Source organism: Styela clava, chromosome 5 (genome assembly GCF_964204865.1).
Source record: "Styela clava chromosome 5, kaStyClav1.hap1.2, whole genome shotgun sequence".
NCBI lineage: Eukaryota > Metazoa > Chordata > Ascidiacea > Stolidobranchia > Styelidae > Styela > Styela clava.
The window spans coordinates 9,158,573-9,185,611 of record NC_135254.1 but is presented as its reverse complement, the minus strand read 5'-3'; the positions used below and the strand labels follow the sequence as shown (position 1 = coordinate 9,185,611).

The following is a 27,039-nucleotide window of genomic DNA, read 5'->3' as shown; positions in this document are numbered from 1 at the left end:
AAGGTGTTTTTAGTTTCACCAATTAGTCAGAGAGTAACTAATAGCAAATACGTATTTGCAGTTATTTTTAGAAGGTTAGATTGAAAAGCGAATATGACCATTGTTTCCATATAAAGCGATTCTGATTACTGCAAGACTTATTGCTTATACTTAGCTCAACTGAAAGATATAACTTCTCGTCGACGATGATTAATTCTTTGTTGCGCAAATTTTTAACAAAAATACGTTATTCCTTTACTTTCAAATGAAAGCAAATGTATTATTTCATGATGTATATCTATAGCATTGAAAAATCATATTTTCGACTAATTTTCAATTTTGTTTTACTGTATGACAGTTTTTAGTTATAATAAACGGTATAAAAAAGTATGACGTCATGGAGGAGCGGAAAACGTGGCAGATGTACCATGATGAAAAACGATGACTTTAATGTCAGAGAAGAAACACAATCTATATGGAGGGCAATACATGGACTAGGTTTGTTATTTTTTTTTTTCTAAATTATTAATTAATTTAGAATCTGGTGCGTAACAGAAGAGCAATGCGAAAAAACGTTAGCCAAGCACCGAATTGGCTGAAGTGATCGACGGACAAGCGTGACGGAATAAACGTATTAAGAAGTGTTCCTAACAATTCAAATAAAACAGCAACATTTGGAGTGAAATTTCATGTCTCTCAGGACTCCCGGGAAATTTGAAAGCAATAAGTAATTGTTTTCTAGCGGTTTCGCCCATATCTAAACGATGAAATTTTGAAATTCATAGGTCTGTTGGTTTCGGAGAAAAGCAATTATCCCCCCCCCCCCCCCAACTAAAGCAACTAAAAACCCCCAACAACATAACAATATATCAAAACGATCCATAGATCCACTTTGTTCTAATAATCCTGTTAAAATGGTTATCTGTCTTGAATAACTTGATTGTGTCATGTTGATGAGACCTTCTGCATTCTATTGAATATGCCGGTCAGTTTGACAATCTTGTCTTGCATATTTGTTCAGGACGTGTGAATTTGTAAGCTGTTACACGTGGCATTTGTAAATATTTGTCATATTAGCTGTACTGTACACTAAAAAAGCAATAAATTGTTTTGACCTTTGGTAGTAATTACGGATTCCAGACAACAACCATAAATATAGTTACAGTCACTACGGCTCATATGAAGACCCACCCCCTAGTCGCCTCCCGTCCAGGCTTGATCATAGTAACCCCTCCCCCCTCTAGTACGTTTGGAGGGGGATCTTCATATGATCCGTCACTACAACATGCAAGTAAAACCATTGAAAATCTTCGTTATATGATGAACCGTGCATTTATTTGACACCATGTATTTGACCCGAGTTCCATACAGAATTGCATTTGCAAAAAATCCCGAAAATTAGGTTTTTAAAGCTGACAAATCACCCAGGTTTTTGTAAATAATTTTCTGTGAAATGCTGTAAATTTAACATATTTTTTGCTTTAATTCTCGCCTGCATTATCCATAAAGGTCGTGGTACGAAGACAATATTCCTCGCGAAAACCGCAAAAGTCGATTTTCTGGCGAGAAATTTTCACTTAACATTTGACGTTAAAACGTAAGATCAATATTTTAGAGAATTTACATTGCTATCACGAAAATTGCATGTTTAATCTAATTTCCATGTGATTTATTATAATTGTATAATAGTCAAGAATACAACGAAGTTTGCAATAAACGCAATATATTCGTTCAAATAAATTGTTGCATCAACGCAAAAATTTAGTATGTCGTGCCTGAAAATTATTTTGTATACTGGCATACATACTTCCGGGAAGAATTTTTATTTAACTGTACGATATTCATTGTTTTGAAGAAAATTATATTGCCCAGAAATTCGTTAAAATTATAAACTTTTTTATTTCATGATTGTTTTTCTTCTCGAATTTGCCTAAAAAGTGATTTAAAATTTGAGTTGAGTTGGCCCCATTTCATTTTTTCTTTCATGAAGCATATTTGGAGATCTCGGTGTCAGAGGTCCTGAGACTTTGCATTAGAAGTGGGCTTTTGTTACATGGGCAATATTGTATACTAATTCCTGCGGAATAGTGTTCCTGATACGAGTATTCAAATGTGAACAACAAATATATTTCCCCCTTATCCTTGGTCACATAATTGACACAAATAGAAATATGTTATGGGTGTTATTTTGGCGCTCCAGACTATTCGTATACCAATATGGAGGTAACTAATTTTGTTCGCCTATTTTACATCAACTTGTGTAAAGGGACAGAAACCTATGGACAAGGGGATATTCACTTGGCTAACACAGGCAGTCCCCGAACTCGTAATAGAACTAAAATAAGGAAAATTGGAATAAAATTATGGCCTAACTCTAATCTGGTACGCATACTATGGGATAACCGTTATTTGAATCAAATTTTTTATTTTTATTATTTAGGAACAGATGAAGAAGCAATCATTCAAATAGTTTCATCCTGTAACAATGCACAAAGGCAAGAAATAAAAAAAGAATTTACTGTTCTTTATCAAAAGGTATTTCGAACATTAAAATGCAATTTTCGACTTTTGAAATATCATATTTGTTTATATATCTGCAATGATATATACCCGACCTTACATTTGTTTCATTAGATCCACTGTTTAGTTCAAATCACGGCGCTCTATACTTTCAGGTACAAATACTACGGGAGTCACTTGGCTAGTCCTCGAACTCGTAATAGAACTAAAATAAGGAAATTGGAATAAAATTATGACCTAACCCTAACCCGGTACATATACTACGTTCCGGTGTCCGCCATCTCAGTACGCATACTTCAGGCATACCAAAATCACGACTATAAAACCGAAAATTTATGAAAAACTTTATATAGTAAATACGGGTTTTGAAAGTATTTTTCTCAAAAGTATGAAAACACATTTTATGCATCATTTTACTATATCTAATTTTGAAATATATCAAACAGAATAAACGAGTCAATAATTTGAATATGGATAAAAAATCCCATTTTTATTACTACTTTATTTTTAGGATCTCATCAAAGAATTCAAATCTGAATTAAAGATTCGATTTTCACCAGATTTTAAACAATTATTACTCGCGTTATTTCAACGACCCCTAGTATACGATGCTGTATCTTTGAAAGGAGCAACAAAAGGACTTGGAACTGACGAACGAGTAAGTGTTTATTATCCCGAGATCCAAGATTGTGATTATTGTTCTATATATCCTATAGCAGCAGGGTTTCCCTAACTAGGGACCGGCTGCACAGGGCTGCACAGGGCACATGGCTGCAACGATATGAAAAGAGTCTGATCTATCTTTATTAATTGATTTCAATCAAAATGTCATTGTATTTTTTTGGTTGAGCGTTACTGACGAATATCAATTATTGTGAGTAAAGCAATTAAAATATGATCGCTTTTTGCAATGACCTGTATGTGTGAGGCAGCATTTCAGCTCTTATCAGTATGATGACAAGATACAGATCGAGAGTCACCTCGTCTGTCACAATTAAATTCGTGTTTGTTGTAGTGTTGTAAATGAAATATTGTCCTTTCTCGTTTGTCGTTCTCGTTCCTCGCTAGACAGACAAATTGATACGACATATGATGGGGATCCAGCAAAACTAAGATTCACAAATAGCGGTCCACGGCCCCCAAAAATTGGAAAACCCTGCATAGCAGGACCCAATTCCATTTTAGCAAACTTGTAAATTCATCTCATTTTCGATTTTGGAATTTCATTCCTTATTTCTCCAGGCATTTAGTTAAACAGAGATACCAACAATGTGAATGTATTTTTATTTTATTTTCATTTTTTGACGTGGATTAGTCCTTGTAGGCATAATGACCTTCCGATAACATATGGCTATACGATACTCTCTCCCCTATATTTACCTATAAACATTCGTATTTCGTTTTCCTATAATTCAAATTTGAATATAATTATAGTGTGTCTGAAAAATTTAGAATTACATAAAGCTTAGCTTAGCTTTTGTATCACTCTATGCTATGGGTTGAGAAATCAAAAATCAGGAAGTATCATAAAAGTGTGACAAAAATACGATAATTTTTAAATTGTCCAAAATTTGAACTGAATTGACACACAACCTGAGGGCGAAAGACAGGGTGTTAAAAAAGTTACCCAAAATTATACTAAATTTTTTCGTCATGACAACCTTAAAAAAGTAATTGTTAAAAAGCGTCAGTCGTGAAATGTTTAAATGTCATTTTACCGCAATCCAATACTGTTAAAAGGTGTCAGTCGTTATATGTTTCAAATAGCATTTCATCCTAACTTCTGTTAATTTTGCGTTATTTTTTTAACACCCTGTAGAATACCAATATCGGTATCGAAGATTTCGCTGTTCATCTCCATGAAATTACGCAAAAACGTTGCTAAATTTTACCATTCCCGGCATGGCCAATTAAATTAGTTTTCACCTAAATAACAAGTTTAGCAATGTACAAACCTTTTGAACTTCACATTTCTTGCTATACTTATAAATATTTTATGAACGTTTCCTTGATCTTGAAATTACTTCACGGATTGGAATCGTAAAGACGACTGTAATTTCATTTCAGTAACAAAATTACTCAACAATGGCTGGAAAAATTCAGCCTAAATATCACTTGCGCTTTCAATGCTGATCACGAGTTAGTCCGTTAACAAATGTTAGGTTATGGTCAAATGTTGAAACAACAGGGCAAGTTTATACATAAACATCGGGTACTCCCGAAGTATGTGAACCAAGATGGCGGACACCGGAATGTAGTATGTGTACTACATGGGCGGCCATAATTTTATTAGAATATTACTTGTTTTCTTTCTATTACGTTCGGAGACTAGCCAAGTAACTCCCGTAGTATTTGTACCTAAAATTATCGCCTAACCCTAACCTGGTACACATCTACGTTCCGGTGTCCGCCATCTTGGTTCACATACTTCGGGAGTACCCATAGTCACCTGGTTGACAGTACAACTCTAAGAAAAACTTTTGTCTGTATGTCCGCCCATAACGTCCTTCACAAAAGAGGCCAGGCCATTGACGTCCCATTCATGTACTGTTTTGTTAAATTGTTTATATTTCCGAGATACTTAATTTTCACAAACCTACAGTATGTTAGCATCACAAAAACCAGGAAATGCGAAACATATGCCACGGCAACTTTGCCAAAATAATATTTAACTTCATGTTTTATATTTGATGATTCAAAATATCTATAGAGAGAAAAGTTTTTCAATCTTCTATTTCGAGGCTGTATTAGTAAAATGATAAGTTTTTTGCTATGTTACGTGAATCCGGCCCGGATCTTTAACAATGCGTTCTAATCTCATTATGACATTTCAAGGGTTTAATAAATTTATCGATCGACCGCTTTTTGTGTTTCTAAATCTCGAGGGAAACGTGGTTATCACAGTGTTTCACTCGAATGACGTGTTTTTACGTCTGAATCCTTTGTTATGATGTGCTTTGACAAGAATTGAGGATTAGAGAATTACAAAAAAACAAGAATACTCGTAAAAATAATCTTTGGAATTAGTCGATCGCGCTTTTTCATGATTAAGTACCTACTTGGCACGAAGATATTTGGTCAGATGTACTTTCTCGTTCGATCAACACGTGAAAATATATATTTTATTTTAAATTCATACTGTTTTGACCTTAAACATTATCAAAAAAATTTTACTCTGTTAAAAACGCTCAATTTGTAAATTATATCATACTTGTAAAATTAGATCAAGATAGTGCAATATGATAATACAACCTTAACTATAAACAAATTGAATTGAAATAATTCCAAATATAATAGCCGAAGAGGAGAAAGGCAAACGATTTGTTTCGACTTCATTTTTATTGCTCATGTAACGAACAGTATTAAACGTCAAACTGATTTTAAAGACTGAATACCACGAACGAATCGTAAATAATGCTTCGTTCCACATGGCATAGGTTTGTTTGTTTACCAGTTGTCATACGGTTATGACCAAGAAATATATGTAAAAAATACTTTTTTGTTAGAATTTGATATGACGCACTTGGGGATGTTTTCCGTCACGTAATCAGCAAAGCATGCTTTATTTTCCATTCATAAATTTCGAGGCATCTGGAAAACCACGCCTTTCTTAATTTCTAAATATTTGATTATTGAAGATAATCGACAAGTAAATTTGAACTGTCTTTTGTGTGACGAAAAATTTGGATTGAGGACAATGTACAAAAACGCAAAACAAATCTTTTTCTACAATCAAACCCTTGGCGGTTCAAGTCTAAATGCGTGATGCGAAAAACCCGAGTTGTTCAAATATGCTCTGATACATCAGAAACACCTGTCAACACTGTCAAACCATATGCTACTGGACATTGTAATATTGTTTGAGAATTCCTGTTTCTAAAGATCAAATGTCTTGTTCAATAGTCATTTCCCATATCATGAATGACATGGCTATAATGTCATGGAAAGTCATTATATCATTTGGAAAACTCAACTCAAATTTTTGCAAAATTGCACAAGTTACATCATGTTACCAGTAAATCTACACCCTGAAATGTTTTCTCATGAAACTTTTCGAGTGTATACAAATTATACATTTCAAAATAGAGAATTTGAATTGTATTTAATATTTTTTCTCTATATATTAATTGTATATATTTTGGGGCAATATTTTTATACGCACTGTTCATAGAAGGAATACCAACATCCTGTTAACCCAAAAAAGAATGTTCCAATTAAAGTATTAGGGGAGAAACAATTTCGCTTGGTATTGGCTAATAAATCCAATATTTTGAGATTAATATTACCTTCTATAAGGATTAAAAATGGACTATCACTTAGATCAGGGGAGGGCAAGATTTTTGCACCAGGGGCCAAAAATTTTGCCCACCTAGCTGGACTAGCGGGCCGTGTAAGTGTGACAAAAGTGGAAAACAATAAACCTCGTGCACAAACTAAATTTAATCGCAGTCAAATTGCTTGGGTTATTTTTTTTTAGCGAAAACAGCAAAATTCGGTTTCGGTTTGGTTGTGACTGAATCAGGCTGGTCAGATTGAATTACCCAACGGGCCGGATTTGGCCCGCGGGCCATAGTTTGCCCATGACCGATTTAGATTGTACCACACAGTGAAATACATCACGTAAGCTGCAACGATAATGCATCAATATCTGTTTTGATAAAATGGCTGGGGTACATTAAATTACGAAATCCTATAATTTTGTATTCATGTTTGACATCAGTATGGGTTATACGATTTAATTTGACATTTTCAAGAATTACTATGTCAAATCAATATGCCTCTGACAAATACTATCTGCTGATGACAGCACTGCAAAATTATTTTCAATATTCCAGCTTTTAAGACGTTTATTCGTTTACAAACACAAATGAGAAATGACACATACAGTGTCCAACGCGTCTACTGCGGTCAATAATGTCCATTAGATAGTAGATTTAATCGATCTACTGGAGCATGGCTGAAACTATTCTAGGAAACTAATCTTTTAAGTTTTTTAACACAAGCATTCTTGTAAAATGGTGATTAGAACGATTAGAACCATTTTGAGCTCTATGTTCATGAAGTGCAATAATTAACTTTACGGCCTTATAGGTGTCACACCAAATATCATCAAAGAGACTAATCTTTCAAGTGTTTCCACACAAACATTCTTGTAAAATGTCGATGAGGAATATTTCGAGCTCTATGTTTATGGGGTGCAATACTTAACTTTACCGTTCGATAGTTAACCATACCAAAAACTATCTAAGAGACTAATCTTTCAAGTTTTTACACGCGAGCATTTTCGTAGAATTCAGCTGAAGCATATTTATGGAAAGGAATATTCAACTTCACCGTTCTACATCACAACAGTTAGTTTGTTGACTAAACTAAGATTTAAGTGCTTACGTGTATAATCCTCTCTCGTTGAACTTAAGACCCTTTGTTACTCGTTCCATATCGTTACCGGTGTGGCCGGATTTTCTGGATTATTTTACGATGACGTTGAAAATTGGTTGGTTTTTTAAACCGCGAATAGAATAATAATTGGAGGACATTTTGATATAATCTTCAAATATTTCCATTTAACACGATTTCGTTGTCTTTCAATGATTCAATAACTGTCAACTGCTGTAATATATATCGATAAAAATGTCAAATGAACTAACATGTCATCTTATACCTGCAAACATTGAAACGGAGTAGACCTATGGATCGTTGTGTTAAAATTGTCGATGTTTTTAGTATTGTTCTTCTTGCTGTCGTTTATTTTTTTTTCTTCATGATTACTAAACCAATTGCTTTGAAATTGTATTTGAAGATTGTATTTTTGCCAGAAGACTATCACTTTTATTTATTTCAAAAATGTCTGTGGGCTCTAGGAGATTTTTCACTTTTAAGTTTTGTTTGGCTGAGTGACCAAAAAAATGTGCATTGTGTGTCGATTCCGCAATCGCATTTCAGCAATCTAGTCGTCAAACTACCGGTACTGTAAAAGATTTGATTCGGCATTCGTGCCCATATATTTGAGCATTGCTCTCTTGTTATATATCAATCTTTTATCTTAAAAAATATATCTGTGTAAATGCCACATTTTTTTTATCAGTTTGTGGTCGTTGTTCGTTGCAATTTTAAACAAATAGATTTGATTGATTTATTTGCACAAAAAGTAGGGACATCAGTGTTTTTTCTTATTTCAGTGTCTTGTTGAAATTCTCCTTACCCGAACAGCAGCTGAAATGCAAGGAATCAGAGAGGAATATTCCAGAAAATTTAAGCTTTCATTAGAAGATGACGTAGCAGACGATACAAGTGGAGATTTCAGAAAATTCACGTATACGTTGAGCAGAGTAAGTTTTTCAAATTAAGCACATTTTTTGGCGCTTCAGAGGTGTGTGTACCAATATGAACATAACTAATTTTGTTCGCCCTCTTTGCATCAAGTTGTGTAAAAGGACTGAAACCTCTGGGCAGGGCGTATATTCACTTGGCTAACACAGACAGTCCCTGAACTCGTAATAGAACTAAAATAAGGAAAATCAAATAAAATTATGGCCTAACCCTAACCTGGTACACACACTCCGGAAGTACCCATTTCTCAACTCGGCGGCAATACAGCTGTGGTTAGATTATGTTCATGAATTGATTGTTTTTTGCAAGCGCGATGTTTCCTTCTAAATTTATTCTATTTAAGATCGTAAAATGGTTCCAAAAAAACTACCCTATCATCGTATTTAGCAATTTTGTCTTTGTATCTAAAGTCGTTTTGATATTAGACGTTTGATATTTTGAGCTTGAAAATACAAATTTTAAATATTGAGTGAAATACTCGTTTAACGCGGCTTTCAACAGCCAACATCTTTTCAATCAATATTCATTAAATGTTCGGAACAATTTTCTATCGAAATTTCAATCTGCTCTGGATAATTAAGTTTGGTAGCGTTGAAGAATATCTGTCAAAATTGTCAGAAGCAATTGAAAATGCAATTCCAAAACGCTTTTCAATTATCTATACGTTAAATTCTGTTGAAAATAGATTTCATTGTCAATTAACTCGAGGATGGTTTGAAGTTTTTGGATTAAATTATTCCTCTCGTTTCATGGATTGCGATTTACTTAAATTCAAATTGGGTATGGAAACTCAAGACCGTTGAGTATCTTTCCGAAATTATTGCTGATATTCCACATAGCACAAGCAAAAAGCGCTTTTACATTGATTGAAAGTTTAACGCTCCCATTTGACATGTTACAAAGCTTCTTGCCATTACCATACATAGTCAGGTATTCAGAATAAACACACAAAAAGTGTTTAAAAAAGCAAAAGATCACCATGACTACATTTGAGTGAATTTACCGCTTCGCTGGAACAATGCATTAACTAACTTCTTAATTATTGATACAACACACTTGGGTGCATTAATAGGAAAAATTCCAGACATAATTAGAGGGTTCCTTAAGATGAAATTTGATCGTAAAATGGGTTACTTTTGACAGTTTAAATAATACATGAAATGCATTTGATCTGCTGTACCAGGACTGTGGTGCATTTTAGCAGTTAACTGTATTTGCAAACGCATCCATCTTTGATAGGTCACATTGAGTTTGAGTGCTCATCTTTTAATTTTATTATGAAAACGATGGTCATACATGGCTAAGAATATGGAAGGCTCGATGTTACAGAGCAATTCAAATGAAATACTTCGAGTTTTAAGTTAATCTTACAATTTTTTAGTCACGTTAGCACTCAAGTGATCAAATTAAAACTGATGATGAACGCAGACTCGTGATCTCGTGTCTAAACAAGCAATTTTAATACTCGTGTAGTTAATCACTCCCACCATAACCCAATATACTAATAGCTTTGGACATTAACAAAAGTGCTCTTATATTAAATTAGTCGAAAGACGTCCAGCCAAATGAAACAAAATATCCCCAGGAGAGATAAATGTATACGTTTGCTTGCAACCAGTTATAGTATTTTTACCACAATCCGAAAATAGAGGCCTGCAGGCAAATAAAAACCAAATTTTCCTTTCAACCTGCAACAATGTACAAAATATAGAACACGCCATAGTTCAGAAAGTTCAGAAAACATTTTTGTTTGTTGATTCAAAATCAAGCCCGAAAATCCTGGCCCAAATGCACTTAGTTTCAACCCTTCTTTGATGCCCTATGGCTTATGAAATGGAACAACTTAGGATAGTTATCTTTACTTTTGCTACAGCATCCTTGCATTATATGCATACGGATCCGCCGGCACAAAAGCATAGATAAAGGATAAGTAGTTGGTGTCGCAGAAACCAAATCCTCAAGCCAACCTGCCTCGCGATTTTTACCCAAGACTATATTATGTTAAATATGTTAAATTAATTGCTAGTTACTCATTACAATGAGTTTACCATTATCAGAATGCTTAAATTTTATTCTAACCAATAAAACCATAAAATTACTTGTGCAAATTTCCGGCGAATCTGACGTAAAACTCAATTTCATGCTCCGAATTCTTCATGCTTTTATTATTAAATGAGACAGATTATTTTGTTTTAAACAAAGTGCTGTTTTAAGGTTAACGCGATAAAGCGCCGTAAATCTCGGCTAAATGTACTTGAGAGACATTTTGTCATGAATTTTTTATGAATAGGCATGGAAGTCAGTGCAGAGGTGATCAAACATCAAAGGTCAGTCACTGTTAATGAGTAGCTTTCAAGTAATGACTAAAATTCGTCAATAATGGAACATGGTCGAATCAGATTCCGAGTTCAATTGTTTTCTCAGTGCATTTAAAATGAATTTCATAATGATGCGAGTACCTCTCGTCTGGTTACCAGTCCATGTCGGGTATGGAATTGGTTAGCCAGACATTTGTTTTGCATGGACCTGATAGTAGAGGAGGCCATAACCGACTAGCAGTCAAGTGAACGACCCTACGGCGGCGAGAAGTCCTGCAATTCTCTCGCCATATTATTCCCCACGGGATTCGAACCTGCGAACTAAAGTAGGGTAATAAGAGGTGCGATGGCGAATATGTTTCTAACGCAAAACACAATGAGCCACTTCGCCGAGCCTGCATTAGATCGTCCCTTTTACTGTAGGATATCGTTTCCCAGACCAACCTCTATTGTTCTTCATATTTCTATACCAAGCCCTTAAAGTAAATACCTTGAAATATGATTATATGAAGAAAACCGATTCAATAAAGTTTTGCACAAAATACGCTTCAAACTGTGTCATACGCACTTAACCACAAGTGGAAAATTCATCTCAAAGCCCAAAGTGTACAGATAGTAAAGTAGAGTCGATAATATGTACTGAAGGCACACCGTAACTCAAATGATGTTTAAAATATTACGTGCCAGTGATTTTTACATTTCATTTTTTCTGAAATGTTCCTCGATTTTTTTTGTATTATGAAATGTGTGTTATCAAATTGCCGTTTTTTAGTCCTGAAATATTACTGAGATCTGAAAATGTTTATCCTGAATACAGTTGATATCGCTGTTTCAACACCTAACATTAACATCTTGATAAGTTGTTGATAAACTGTTAATAATACAAAAACTAGTACTTCCTAAATTTATAACTAGATTTTATCAATTACCATTGATCACAATTTAACTATTCTTAATTTTTTTCCAGGGGAAAAGGTCTCCCTCTTCATCGGTCGATGCAGATAAAGCCCGACATGTGGCATCACAGATTTATTCAACATATACTGAACTACGAGGAACAGACCAACCAAGATTCGACTTCATTGGTTTATGTTGTTGTGAAGGATTTCCACAGTTGAGGAAGATTTTTGAAGCTTATAAAGAGGTCCGTGTTTTAAATACGAAACTGCAGCAATAAATGTCTAAAAAAGTTTTGGACTCAAAATGCACCAATCGTTTTGTGCCCATATATTTGAACATTGCTCTCGTCCCAACGACTACAAACATAGTCAGAAGAGCTTATTTTATTAAGATTTTAATTTGATCTCAAATAAAATCGCTTATGTAGTGAAATTGGGTTCCTTACAAACCAGCTCAAATAAATAAATTCTTCGGTATCATTATCACCCAATACTTGTTGACTTTCGTACATTTTTGTTTTCTCCTCACGAACTTTTTTACCAGTTTCATTTTTACTCTCGTTATCTCTCGTTTGAACTTAACTTTATTCTTCTGAAAACCTCAATAAGTGGAAATCAAGGCAGACTTTTGATTATCAGTTGGGGTTATGCAAGACTAACTACCTCTTTGCTCTTAAAATTAAAATTTGACTTCCTTATTGTTCTTGTACTGACCCCAATTTTCTTTTTCTCTGTTGAAAACTAACTCAACAATTGCTAACCATTATTTATGTACATCCTATCGCGTTTATTATCATAGTTGAAAAATGCTTGTCTAAAAAAGTCTAACCCTGGTCAGACAAAACGTTACATTTGTGTTAGTGTGCAGCAAGACTCTTGAATAGGGCTGGGCATTTCGAACTGACTATTTGAATCGAATAGTAAATTATTCGAATCGGTTCAGAGCAAAATTTTGAATTGCCGCCATCTTGTTTTTTTTTTCTTTCTGCCAATGGTCGAGATGAATTCCCCATTTATTATGGGAGCCATATATTTTCAACGCAATTCTGAGATTCTGACTCTCTGTCGAGAGTTATTGATAAAACGTGCTTGTTATTGTGTGTGAACGCTCAGTAATCTATTTGAGAGATGTATTCTATGTCTTCAGTAATTCTTCTGTTGACAGGACCAATTACAAAGAAAAATTCGCTTACAATTATATATCCCAAATATTCGAGATTCCATTCGAAAAAAATATTCGATTTGGTTCTGAAATCACAAGGTATTCGAGAATGCCTAGCACTACTCCTAAATCAAATAGTATAGACTTTTGATGATTCTGAAATTGTTGTTATTATGCAGGTTACAAAAAGTGACATCAATGCTTTCATAGAACGAGAATTCTCAGGCGATGTCGAAGAAGGTTTAAAATGGACGGTGAAGTGTGCAAACAGTATTCCTGAATTTTTTGCTGAGCTCTTGCACAAAAGTATGGAGGGAATTACAACAAAACATGATATTTTGACTCGAATTGTGGTGTCAAGATCTGAAGTAAGTTTGGCCTAGAATCTAGAGTCATAGCTTTGCATTGGTGATATGGACTACGTCTACATTCATGATGATTTTCGAATATCTCAAATTAGTGTTTGCTAACCGGTGACAAAAATTTAGACTCCGAGCAATACCTAATATGCAAAGTGGTAAATAGTCTACTATATTGTCCAGTACTCTATTTTAAACGTGATGGCCATTGCTGATGAGCCACTCTTCACAAATCGACGCCATTGGCCCGATTCTGTGACATTTTGAAAAACAGAGACATGCTGAGGTCCGCTGTCATTAACATTGTCTGACATACTTGTTTGGGTCGTCTTCGTTTTCGTGTGCTAGGCGTGGTGCCAAGAGCAGATATTTTGTCAGACCGTCCGTCAAGTACATGCATCGTAAAACCACCACCCCCTTAGAAGTTGAAATCTGATCATTTTCAATTTTTGCTTACTCGTGTATGTAATTGATGGCATCAATGATATAAAGTCTTGTACTTTTAGCAACAAAAACTGGATTCCCGTTTTGATTTTCATTTAGATCGACCTAGCAGATATCAGAGAAATATACGAGAAGAAATATGGAAAATCTCTCATCAATAAAGTTAAAAGCCATGCAACTGGTGGATACAAAAAATTGCTCGTTGCAATAATACAAGGAAATGGCGAAAAAGACAATCAACAGATTACTCATTAGTTTGACGCAAAGTATAACAGTTCTGGATTAATCCAGATTAAACTGGTCAAAACCGAATCGAGCCGATGGTTTCAAAACTACATTGCACTATAATAAATAACACTTCAACCATGAAGATTTCAAAGTATTCACAGGGCCTTATAATATTCAAATATCTTAGGCCATTGGTGCAGTCTGTGATGTAAACACAATCTAACAGTGCAAAATGATATTCCGGTAAAACACAAAACTACAATTAGGTATAAACTTGCTCGATTTCCATCTCTAGCTCTTTTAAAATACATGATCATAATATTTTCTGAACGGAAAACAATTTTGGCCGTCAACAAGCGAAATTGTCCAGCACAAGCAGTATGCTTGGCTCGAGATATATTTAGTGTATAAACTTTCCAAGCGGCTGGATTTGTTGACTGGAATTAATGGACGTGCACTGGTGTCATATTTTTTTAAATATTCACAATATCTCTATATTGCTCTGAATAAATTTTCCTCATTGTGTTCTATTCCTTACTCTATTTCTATTCTTTGAGGAAGTCATTTGATAAGCATAGATGGATTTACTTATTACGCTACTTCAGTTAAGAATATTGTGTATCCGGCCTGTTTCGAAATTTTCAAAATTAAATTTGGAAGAATATTAATTGGTTTAGTATCTTTTTTTGATGAAATCGAATCGAATATTTTATTTTGATCCGTGTATCATAATAGCAAGGTGACTGGAGTTACTTCTACTCGCCTGGTGCATAATCGTTTACATGAAAAATTTGTTTTTTGTTAATTTTTTAAACAAATCTGCCTGAAAGCACTCAACTACTGATAGTGGAAAATATGTTGTTTATTGCCATCATCAAGTGCGTTTTATCCTGGAATTGAATGTGGAATAATTCTCAAAATATAGTTTTTTGACATTTTTTGAAATATCTGGGTTGGTTGTTTGGAATGCAATCTAAACCTATACAAGTGTCAAGAAATGACCTGACAATGGTTGCTTGGCGCTTAAACAAATAACGATTTTTATGTAAGAATTTTCAAATCACTCAGAAGTTAGAAAAAACTGAGTGAGATATAAATCTACAAAGTAATAGTTTTTGCAAAATACTTTAAAGTGGAACTTTTTTACAAGTATACTACAATTAACAATTTTGTGAAATAAATTACTGAATGAGACAAACCAAATTAGTTGATCCCACTAATGCTTTTGTCAACAACGTGAGTGCACTGGGTGGATTGCTCGTTGAGCTAACCATATTGAAATTGTGGATTGTAGATGACAAGCGAAAGCTCTTATAAGGATACCCCCGTAGCGTATGTACCAGGTTAGGGTTAAGACATAATTTTATTCCGATTTTCCTTATTTTAGTTCTATTACGAATTCGAGGACTGTCTGTGTTAGTAAAGTGAATATACCTCCTGCCCATTCAGTCCCTTTACACAACTTGGTGTAAAATAGGCAAACAAAATTAGTTACCTTCATATTGGTACACACGCTTCTGGAGCGCCCTTTGAGTCCATTATTCAACACTGGCCATCCACTCTAGCGACAAAAATGAATTTGATGATACTGAAACAAAAGAATTACTATCGTGCAAAAGTTTTAAAAGTCATTAGCTCATTTTAGCTGCTTCTGCTTATCTTTGCTCGAAAGCCAGTCAATTTCATGAAATCATGCAACGTTAAATATCGCACCGTAAGTATCTGGTTGTTGTATCAAAACGCTAGACGGTGAGAGAGTGCTTTGTAATATTCAAAATTGAAGTCCTGACTTATCGATCATTTCTGCTCTTATCTAATGGTTCAAATATCTCGTGTTATCGATGCAAAATATGCGAACAAAATGTCGGCAATAAAAAAGGCGAAACATGTAATTACAACACAAATAAAATGTGTAGTATATTTCCCAAAAACATTTACTGTATGTTACAAATATTAACAGTTAACATTACCACTTTACAAAAGGAGGTGTGGCGATTGATCTTAACGCAATTGGTTAATGTCTAACCGCTAATGTCTAATCTGCGTAACAGCCCGTCATACTGGATTGTTTTTGAGAATTTCCTTGATGTCAATTCCCACGTTCGATAATTCAAACAATTTTTGAAATGATTTTATGTTTGAACTTCAGAAGAATTTGCCACTATGTACACTTTTAAATTAGGCAGAGACATTTGAGTGAGGATTAAATAAAAGACTTAAATATCAAATATCTTTATTTTTAAGTCGAAAAACTGAAAAAGTTTTCGAAAATACATAAAATCTAACTTAATCGTTCCACGGTTCCGATTACTAATATTTGGGGATAATATTCACAACAATGATACAAGCAGTGCCCTTAGTATTAAAAAAAACAAAACGAACACAACAGGACGTTTGACTGTTAAGATTCACAGTTAATTATGTAAACAACGTAAAAAAACTACTTGTTGGATCGTTGACTAAATCTTTTACAGAATATTTTTGGGTTTTTAGCTACCATTGTCTAACAGTACTTCACGAGATATCACGATTTCAACATGCGTGAAGAACAAAACTTGTTTCAAAGGCGTGTCCCATGCATGAACTCGAATTTCATCAACTTTGTACCATTGCACTTATATTAGATATATCATTGTGACTGATGCATCCTTATATGTACATACCGATATTAATGCGTGTATTAATAGGAAGTATATTTCCGATAGGAAACTTTCAACTTTAAATTAGACTGATTTGTTTAATCAACAACCTTTCTAAGTTTATATTTGATATTACGTGGAAACAGAAGTGTGCTTTATATTAATAATAAAAACCTACCTAGAAGTTCGATAAGTTTATATAAATATGCCCCATTTTCCAAATCATGTTTATTCAAAACAGTGTTCAAGACACTTGCTGTGTTAACATATGTTTATGTGAAAATATAAGCAGCCATTTTCTTCTTTTATTTGGTATCTTCTGTTTCATTCCGAAGTTTTTACACAAAATACAAATAAAAGGTGAATTGTGTATTGAAAGCTGCGTTTACTGTCAATGTACTCTCTTCTTCACAGAACTCGAATTATAGGGAATTCGTTAATTTTACAACTTTTCGTCTGGTTGGACTGTTTAACCTGAACTGATTCGCCTCCATCAGCGTTTACCGACCATCATAAATTGATAATTTGCAATGCATTTTTTTAATAATAGAATAGATATGTATATTTTCATTAGCTTTCGGCAGTTAAGTGGTCGACGGTAAATTTACTCAAAAATGATTCTTTTTGCTTGTGAATGAGGTAACGTATATTACTGAGTGAGTGCAAGCCTGTGACCTGCTTAGAGCAGATTATCTTGCCAAATCAACATATATAGTGTTCAATATGTGACTATTTTTCTCGAAAAGATGGATATGATTTTTTCTACACGCCAAGGGAGATACTTAACCCTAAAAATGCCTGACCAAACGTGAAATAATAATTGAATTATTTTATTTAGTCATATTAAATATCAAACCATAATATATTGCCTCGTTAATACAAATTAAGCTTGATTCTAACAAATCTAAATAATTTAAGTTTGGTCGAGTCTCATTTATAAACTATAAATTATGTATTCTGAGTTTGATTTTTTAGGTTTTGTAAGAACTTTTTCTTCTTAGTTTTGTCTTATTTAGTTACATTCATTTATTATGTCTATCTTCTAAGTTGAAATAGTTATTTAAATGTTTTCTAATTTGCATATTAGTTATTAGTTTCAAATACGTAACAGGAAAGAAATTCCGAAATGTTAGATTTGAGAAACGTTTTATCGAAAATAAAACTGGCAACGCACGATGCTCGTGTACAAAAACGGAAAGCACGCACGTAGAAGCTGTTGGTTACTATGCTGTTGATCAAGAAATCTTGAGGCAGCAAATTTACATTTTTTTTACATTTCTCCAATCATTTATTTGAGAATGTCCTATCTATGTCATACAATTAATACGTCATAGCGTGCAGAAAAAATCGCGAGAATCATATCAATATATAATTGAAATCGGTATTTACAAAATAATTTTTTGCACAATGGTAAAAACGAAAAACATTTTATGTAAAATATATGTTAGCCTGTTGAATATGGCTACAATACCTTAAATATGTTGGCATCCTAGTTAAGGTATTTCTGATTAATAAACGTCATTGTCAATCTGGCGATCAGACAACATTGACTATAAAAACAGTGGTAAACCCAATACTTCCCTGCTTTCCTGGCGTACAATATGAATGTTTGTTTAGAGCAGCGTTTCCCAACCTTTTTTGATCGCGGACTATTTTCTCACCGGCGAAAACCTCTGCGGACTCAAGGTGCGTTTATTGCTACCGTACTCTGTGTGAAGATGCAATTAAAGCAATTACGTGCTCGTTAAAAGAGCCGACTTTTTTAGTGTATAATGGCCGTTTCCGTCGCTCAATGTTCAATCCATGACCACGACGAGAATATAAAATATCTTTTTAATTTAATTGTGTTCATGATAACCCACGGTTGCGTCGACTTACGACAAGATGAAAGCATCACTTCTTTAAAAGGCCTCGGCAATCTGCAAACATATTAATGTGAGAATGATATTACCCAATTATATTTCGTTTTGATACATATTTTTGCGATCTTGCAAATTTGTTATCGTCGTTAGAAAAATATTACTATCTGCTATAAAGTTCCAAAAATTACAACTTGATTTATCACTTATTAAAAATATATTTAAAGTATATTAGTAAATCAAAAATACAAATTCGTCGCCTTGCTTCACTATTAATTTAATTGTGGTGATTTTAATCTGCAGTTGTGTAATAAAAGCAACGCGTGGTAGTGCCCGATTATATTTTGTTTTGACTCGTATTTTTGTGAATTCGACAAATCTGAGCTGTTCGTACAACACTTATGGCGCTCCAGTACTGTACGTACCAATGTGGAGGCAGTAAAGCAAGGAATCTTAAGGAAAAATGCCCTGGTACGTATACTACGGTAGCATCAGTAGTGGGATTCAGCCAATTCGCACCGGTTCTATAGAACCGTCTCACGGAATTTTATGAGATCAGCGAACCGGTAAGCCTTACTAAAAAAAAACATGTAACAGAACCGGCAGAAATATATGACTTTTGTGATGGAACCGGCTGATAAAAAATTTGAATCCCGCCACTGGGTAGCACCCGAAATTTTGCGATTTGCAATGTCTAAAAAAGCGTTTTTAATCGGTTGCGGACCATCATAAAACAAACTTATGGTATTCTCTGTTTTATTTTTAGTATTTTGTATTGCCGCTTTTCAATTTAAAAAATATGAATTGCCACCATTGACACCTACCAGAAAAAAAAAATTATTCCTCGTTGTTCGAACTCGCGAGAAACACCACTAAGGTATCTATCGAAGCGTGCGCAGACTCGGGTGTTTTCGTCGGAAATCATCAAGTGAGTTGGAAAATCCAATCGTTTGATCAGGCGACGCGTCAACTGTTACCAAATTTTCGAATAGTAAATTGCTATTCTGATAGTTGAGTACTCGAATATATGTCCAGTTCTACTCATTAACCAGTAATTGTAGTCTCGAATATTGTTATGTGAATGGACTTGCCTTTTATGTAAATTCTAACTTAAATCGTAAATTGGCTGATAGTTAAGTTTCGCAAAAACGTTTTCAGTCCGCAGTGAATTTCTGGCTCGCTGCGGACTCATTCAAACGGACTCGGGTTGGGAAACACTGGTTTAGAGCAATGACAAAACAAACTCTCCTGTGTCTACATTTTTTAATTATTTATAGCCTTGTTCGTCCTACTAGCTATCTAAGTCTCATATATAATTTCTGTAGATAATAAAGACATAAATGGGAGGGAAAAGAGTGAATCTGTTATTTTATAGAGGCTAGTTTCAATTTGACCTTAGGTGCCATTCGAAATTAACTATCGTTTCTTATCCCACGGAATGCACAAACACAAAGAAAAAATATTCATTGATTTTATTTTTATTTCGACAAAAAGTTTGAATTTGAAACAAAGTTGAGAACAAAAATTGAAACATAATAAATGAATAATACTGACCTATTACCTAAACATAAATAATATCAACTTATTACAATACTACATTATTACATTGTTTGCAAAAAATTTCAAAAACTCAATCCACCCATGAAGAGCAATTCTTGTATTGTTTCTGTCTTTTTTTGTGTCACACCAACACACAACGCCTTCAGTGAGATATTTTTATAGTTATAGTTTGGGTTGATATATTTATGCGCGTCGAAAAAAAGGAAGCACCAAAATGTTGTCGCAATAGGGTCAGTGGTTTGACGTTATAGTAATATATCATGTAATACCAATTACGACAATAGTATAAACAACAAAACATTGATTGTATTGACATTTAACTCTAAAAATGTTTTTGACTTCTGAAAAACCCAGCTATCAGCAAAGGAATAGAAGTTATAAATACTTATATCATGCAGGTTTATGTAAAATATTCTGGGAATAATACACATATACAGGGTGTCCATAAAGTTCCTTTACAATTTTAATTTTGTTATTAAGTCAGTTCTCAATACATCTTAACCAGTGTGAGGGCCAAAACAATATATGGCATCGATCAATTCCCTTTGCAATTTAAAAATTTTTAAGACTTTATGGACAACCTGTATATACCGCTATTTGCGAATTTCTGAATCAATGAATTCACTTTATTTGTCAAAAGCAGTGTGGCAGTTATGCTAATAGCAAAACACTTGTTAGTTTTCATATTAGTTCGATTTGTTTTCACCAATATCACACCGGCACTGATTCTCTCTGCTTGTCGTTCTTTTCTGTAGCGTTTCTTTTTCGCTTCTCGCAAAAATCGCATTATATTACATTTGATTTCTACCTCTGCAGAAATCAATGTCCATGTAATGCTTCATGTTAACACCGTAACTTCAGTAAGAGATTCGTTGATATTGATCTTTTTCGGATTTTCATCGAATCTCAGCATAGAGAACGAAAGTATAGTTGAGAGAAGTGAACTTCCAACAGCTCCCACTGATACATAAAAACTGTATCTCAGTGTGAATTCAGTATACAAAATCGCCATTCCCGCGTATGTACCGGAACCTCCACAAATGACGAAAACTGTAAATAAGAGAATTTTGTTAGTAAATATAGAAACGATTTGATAGTGATAATTATAGGCAATACTCAAATGCATAGGCACGAAAATCGCGAATCGGTATCGATATTGTAAGCCCTTAGCTGTCTAATTGAGTAACAAGTTTGCTAAAAAGATCGACGGGTAGCGTGACTGAGGCGTGTTCTGAGTTAATGAAGTGTTCCCATGAATTAAAATAAAATAAAAATGGGTGAAATTTTTGGTCCCGTAGGAATTTGAAAATAAAAATAAACGAAATACGGGCAGCAAGGCGATTTTTCCCCCAAAAGACAGCATCGACAACAACATGAATTTAGCCGAATGAGATAAGCAAACTTGGTATTGTTTTCTTATTTTGACTTAGATCTATCCACTGGCATAATTTTTATTTAAATAGGATGAACTTTAATTTTTTTGTAAAATATCCATCATATCGCCACAAATCGAGTGCACAATAAACTAAAAGGAAGCGCAATCTTAAAACGTCACTATTGGATTCCTCGGAAAAAAAGTTAAAAATTGATTGAACGTGAGATCACTGCTCTCACATTATCCTTCATAGTGTGTTTGAGAGAAGAATATTGGTATTTCCTAAAAATTTCTTATTCGGGAATAAATGCCACAACACACCTGCAATCGTAGAAAAAACTCCTGCAATTTTATAATTCTTTTTACGACTTTCAACATGTCCAAGAAATGAAACTACAGTTGCCACAAAATGCAGAACTAATGACACCAGCAGGCATATTGAAGCTGTTTTCTCTGCTGTTCCACCGTCTAAAAATAAAAAAGATGGATAAAGTTTTGAACGATTTAACTCCGTTGAATTTGATATTTTGAAAAAAAAAACTGAAAATTTTAAATTCAGTTTTTGAATCGGTGTACCACGATGACATACGTCCTTTTATATTGATGATTTAATGATTTAATTTCCCTATTTAATATGTCGTTCTATTGCCAGGCAGCCAAAAAGTAATTCATTTCGATACTTTCTTGATTGCCAAATGGTACAACGCAATAAAATAAAACTTGATAGCTGTCCTTCTGCCAGCGGAAATGAGTTTGTGCAATTATTGTTGATTATTATAGATATTATCGAGCCAGATATGACGCTCTCATCGATCGATTTTCGATGTCTCGTTTGTAAATACGGATGTTTAATTAATGAGTTTAGACCCTAAGTGACCACACTATTACATTTATGTTCTTTAATCTTTTTAATTAATAATCTAGTTATTAAAAACTTTAGTAACTTTCTCCTGAGATCAAGTTAAAATTTGCAATGTACTAGTTAAATGATGTGGCCTATTAATTTACTGAATGTCCGAAACCTATGACGTAAAACATGATCTTAACATACACAATAATCCTTCTTGCATTAATATTTTCTATTTCTGTAATCATCAGTAAAGCTAAAGATATTCGAATTTTGACAAAAAATGCAATTTCTTATTCCTCCCTAATTTTCTTACCTGCATCAGAAATGATATCATGAAATTGTTAATTTATTAAAGATTTTTCGATTGTATTCGTGACTTCGGATACCGACGCCTAATAGGTTAAAGTTCAACAAGACATATTTCAAAAAGATATCATTTGTAGCTTAAATAGGAATCGATACTAGACGTTATGTCTGTCACCAATACAGACGGTCAAAAAGTTAACATGAGCGATATATCACCAAACGTGACATATTTCAAAAACTGATGTTTATGTATAAAGAAACCAAACGTGGTTATATTGTAAACAATATTTCCTAAATACGAATCCACAATTACAAAATGGATATCAATATTATCTTTTATTTGTGGCTACAATATCAAGAGTTATTAATACTAATTATGATTGTGAAGTGCTACAGGTACTTGTCGGTTACCTTTATACTAGTTTCGAATAGTTAATTAAAGTTTTAAATATTTTTATGGTAACTAAATACAAGTGTTTTACTCTGGTAAAGAATAACTTCGCTACATTTAATCCAATATATTCTAATTATCGAAATTTTATCACGAGTTCACATCAAAGGCACTAATTGAATCCCATCTTATATACTATAAAACATTAGATTTACTAACATAACTCAAGATATCCCAACAGATCAGGTGAATAACCAGTCATTAATTCGTCTTTCATCAAAGATTATGAAGCCTGTTGTCATATCAAGTTTGGTACTCCTGTAGTATGCGAACCAAGTTGGCGGACACCGGAACGTTGTATGTGTACCCGGTTAGGGTTAGGCCATAATTTCAAGTACAAATACTACGAGAGTCATTTGGCTAGTCCCCAAACTCGTAATAGAATTAAAAACCGGAAAATTGGAATAAAATTATGACATAACTCTAACCTAGTACCCATACTACGTTCCGATGTCCGCCATCTTGGTTCGCATACTACAGGACTATTTTAAGTTTATTTGTGATATATATCCCATGTTTAATGTAAAAGCGTTTTACCTATAATCAGCCAAAAAGATAAAAAAAACTTACCTAAATTTTTACAATCTCGTCTTCCCGATTCCGTAATCCAACATCTTTGAAATAATCCATAACTCGAATCTTTATGATAAAACCATCCGGTCGTTGACAATGACACAACAATGAGAACACACGTACAGCCATTAACAAGGAAAGGTAATATTCCGAAGAATCTTTGTAGTCTATCGCCCATTAGATTTGCAATTCCAAACATTAGCAACTTCAGAGTTATATATTGCCTATTATTTTCTGTAATTGCATAAAATATTTTTATTTGAGTATTATAAACTTATTATGTACATGCATCCTACAGTCGAAATGAACTCTATAACTCGATCGTAGAAACTTGAATTCTAGAATGAGGTGTCACAATGGAATTTCTTCACCTACAATATTTTATTTTATTTCTTTATTTTCATTCTGTTGTTTGATTTATCAATGAAATGCTCCATGCGTAAAATTACTAAGACTTTTATATAACTCTCAACACTTGAATACCGTTTAAAAAATAGAATGCAAGAACCCAATAGCAACTCGCTAAAAGCAAACAACCATCACGGACTAAAATTCCGACGCATTAAAATGATATTACTGTTCATTTTAGACGTAAAACCCTGATTCTTCATATAACTCTTTATAGGTGGCCACAACGAAAATGACTGCACGAGATACTAATTCGGAAACGCATCGTGTTTATTAATATACACGACTCTTCTTTTATTGCAAATAATATTAGACATCCGCGAGATAATTTTATGCATTGTGACGTCTTTATTGGCACGAAATCCATATACAATTATCTATAGCTCTCGCACGGAAGAACACTAAATTTGATACACAAATTAAAATTCTTTTTAGATCGTTGAATTTAAATTTTCAAACATATTCAGTATCAAATATTCATTATTTGTCGACATCCGAGTTGAACTACTTTGAATATACAAAGTAGAAAAATAAATTTAGCAAAAAGGTAACCATGTATGCATCAAATTTAGAAATTGGATTTTGAATACATTAGAAACATAACTAATATATTATTTAGGTAGCCATATATTGATAGTAACAAAATTTAATATTGCGAGCATGCTAAATTTTGTTTTAAATAAATAGGTAATATTCCTATATTGACTCCCAATCAAACTGAAAACACAATTGCAACGAGAATTAATACCAAACCATAAATATACAGATTTGAAACGAAATAAAACTCTGTAACCCTTATATTATATCATATACTATTCAAGTAAAAAAAAAAATTTCAAGAAAAAATACAAATATTAAATTTCTGTAATTTTCTCAATATTTATCCCTTTTTAATAAACCTCCGCTATTATGAAAACTACGAAATGTTTATATCGGAATATAAAAGAAAGAATTTTATCAACATTGCATGGATCTTTCTAAAAATATACTGAGAGACACTGGTATCTGGACCTCTCCTAATCATCAAAATCTCACCCGGGGCGAGTAACAAGAATGCAAGCGACATAATTATAATACTATAAATATATACAAGAATTTTATCTCACAAATTGTTTGAAATAATTGAGCTAAAATGAAAATAAATAAACGACGGAGAATATGCCCTGTCACCTAAATTTATCAAAAAAAATTTTGATTTTCAAATTTAGATGCCTTATTGTTATACTCTACAATAAATTGATTTTAACGGTATTTTTTGAATTCAGAGTATGGTTGATTTAATTTAAATCGTCCACACAATTCAACAAAAATTCAAACCCGTTTTAAAAATAGCACATATAAGTGATTTCATGGCCAAAATTAGTTGTCTCGCATCTTATTCATAAATGTTTCCACACCATTGTCACAAATTAAAATGCAATATATATACAGAATTTAGCTGATATATTTTACTCTGCCTCTCAGAGTGCCTAGTCTAATAAGACTAAATCAATAAAGACATGATATGGTGGCATCTGCTCTCACATTGCTCTGGCCGGAGCGTTGGGTTTTTAAAATTTAGAAATCTAAAAGTGGTTTCATTTCTGATTTGTACTCGACAAAAGCTTCGGATAAAATAAAAACAACTTGCTATTACTTTTGCATTTTATCAAATTTCTTAGAAATTGCTACAGAAAAACTTTTTGCTATAAGTAGGTATTGTAAACTGACTGGTAAACATACATTATACATATATACTGAACCATACAATTTGAACCCATTTGAAACATATGAAACATTTGAACTTGATTGAAACTGGTCAAATAAAGATTAGTTAAAGTTGGCACAAGTTTGAGTTTCAGTTGCGAATAGAAAGAATGAATGTTATATGTAATGATGGTAATATAAAAGAATTAAAAATAGAAGAATAAAATTTGAATAAAAATTTCGTTAAATTTGTAAAAGTTTTTTGAAAGTTGCATTATCGCTTTATACGCCTATTTGAACTGCCTGGCCATAGAATGTTTAATCAAATTTAAACGAAAATGCTGATCGATATATATTTTCAAACATATATATACTAAACAGATACTAGGTTACTGAGGAGAAAACGATGGACTACATACTGTATTTTTTTTTTAATTTGCCATAACGTAATGATATTGCTGGCTAAATGTAACATCAAAGCAGTAATGAATAAACCTCGAAACGTAATAAAACATAAGTACATAGTACGAAATTCAATAAATCGCCCAAAATTACAACTTCTTCTAAACCTTATTTTGGTATAATTTTTACTTAGAAAAACGGATGTTTGCAAATTAAAAAATACCTAAAAATTGAGGAGAAAAAGAGAATTAAACCTGGGAAATGTATATCAAAATATCAAACTGCAGCATGTCAGTTATATAAAGCCTAATATAGACGGAATGAATAAAATTTGCCCGTAGATCATTTTTGCTATAAAACGATTTCAGGAAATTTCTGTCTAAAAACTATTTATTTGTATTCTTTCTATCGCTCGATCAGAGGTAATTTTCAAATACTCCACGAACAAATAATTTCAGCTGCAGTGAATTTAAAACCGAAAGATCTAATCGCATAATTACCTATCGACCCGTATATTTCTAAAAAAACTGACCTTTCAACTGGAATTCAACAATTTTAACTTGTCATATGATTTTCTTTTTTGAAACTTTCTGAAATCTATCCATTGAAATTTACTACGTCTCATCAATATGCTACACCGAGCAAAATATATTCAATATTCAAACACTTCAAAATACAGTCTCTGAATAAG

At 33.3% G+C, this 27,039-nt stretch overlaps 2 protein-coding genes across 2 annotated transcripts; one reads left to right on the top strand and one right to left on the bottom strand.

The window, feature by feature from the left end:
* Positions 1-338: 338 nt before the first annotated feature.
* On the top strand, positions 339-15,442 carry LOC120344984 (annexin A4-like). The gene is made up of 7 exons (XM_039414335.2): positions 339-477; positions 2,420-2,514; positions 3,011-3,157; positions 8,679-8,828; positions 12,115-12,291; positions 13,388-13,576; positions 14,111-15,442. Exons 1-7 carry the CDS (start codon positions 369-371, stop codon positions 14,264-14,266), a joined length of 1,023 nt encoding a protein of 340 aa, XP_039270269.2. The 5' UTR covers positions 339-368; the 3' UTR covers positions 14,267-15,442.
* A 4,763-nt stretch (positions 15,443-20,205) lies between these two features.
* On the bottom strand, positions 20,206-24,108 carry LOC120344605 (uncharacterized). The gene is made up of 3 exons (XM_039413901.2): positions 23,850-24,108; positions 21,994-22,140; positions 20,206-21,347 (listed from the first exon to the last, which is right to left on the bottom strand). Exons 1-3 carry the CDS (start codon positions 24,049-24,051, stop codon positions 21,136-21,138), a joined length of 561 nt encoding a protein of 186 aa, XP_039269835.2. The 5' UTR covers positions 24,052-24,108; the 3' UTR covers positions 20,206-21,135.
* Between the last annotated feature and the right edge of the window lie 2,931 nt (positions 24,109-27,039).

What these genes read in the sequence shown, in the direction of transcription:
- LOC120344605 (XM_039413901.2), bottom strand. Translation starts at nt 24,051, where the DNA reads ATGTTTGGAATTGCAAATCTAATGGGCGATAGACTACAAAGATTCTTC. An exon ending in ACGAGATTGTAAAAATTTAG is followed by an intron (nt 22,141 to 23,849) that starts GTAAGTTTTTTT and finishes TTTTATTTTTAG; the next exon opens with ACGGTGGAACAGCAGAGAAA. An exon ending in AGTTTTTTCTACGATTGCAG is followed by an intron (nt 21,348 to 21,993) that starts GTGTGTTGTGGC and finishes TCTTATTTACAG; the next exon opens with TTTTCGTCATTTGTGGAGGT.
- LOC120344984 (XM_039414335.2), top strand. Translation starts at nt 369, where the DNA reads ATGACGTCATGGAGGAGCGGAAAACGTGGCAGATGTACCATGATGAAA. An exon ending in TCACGTATACGTTGAGCAGA is followed by an intron (nt 8,829 to 12,114) that starts GTAAGTTTTTCA and finishes ATTTTTTTCCAG; the next exon opens with GGGAAAAGGTCTCCCTCTTC. An exon ending in TTGTGGTGTCAAGATCTGAA is followed by an intron (nt 13,577 to 14,110) that starts GTAAGTTTGGCC and finishes ATTTTCATTTAG; the next exon opens with ATCGACCTAGCAGATATCAG.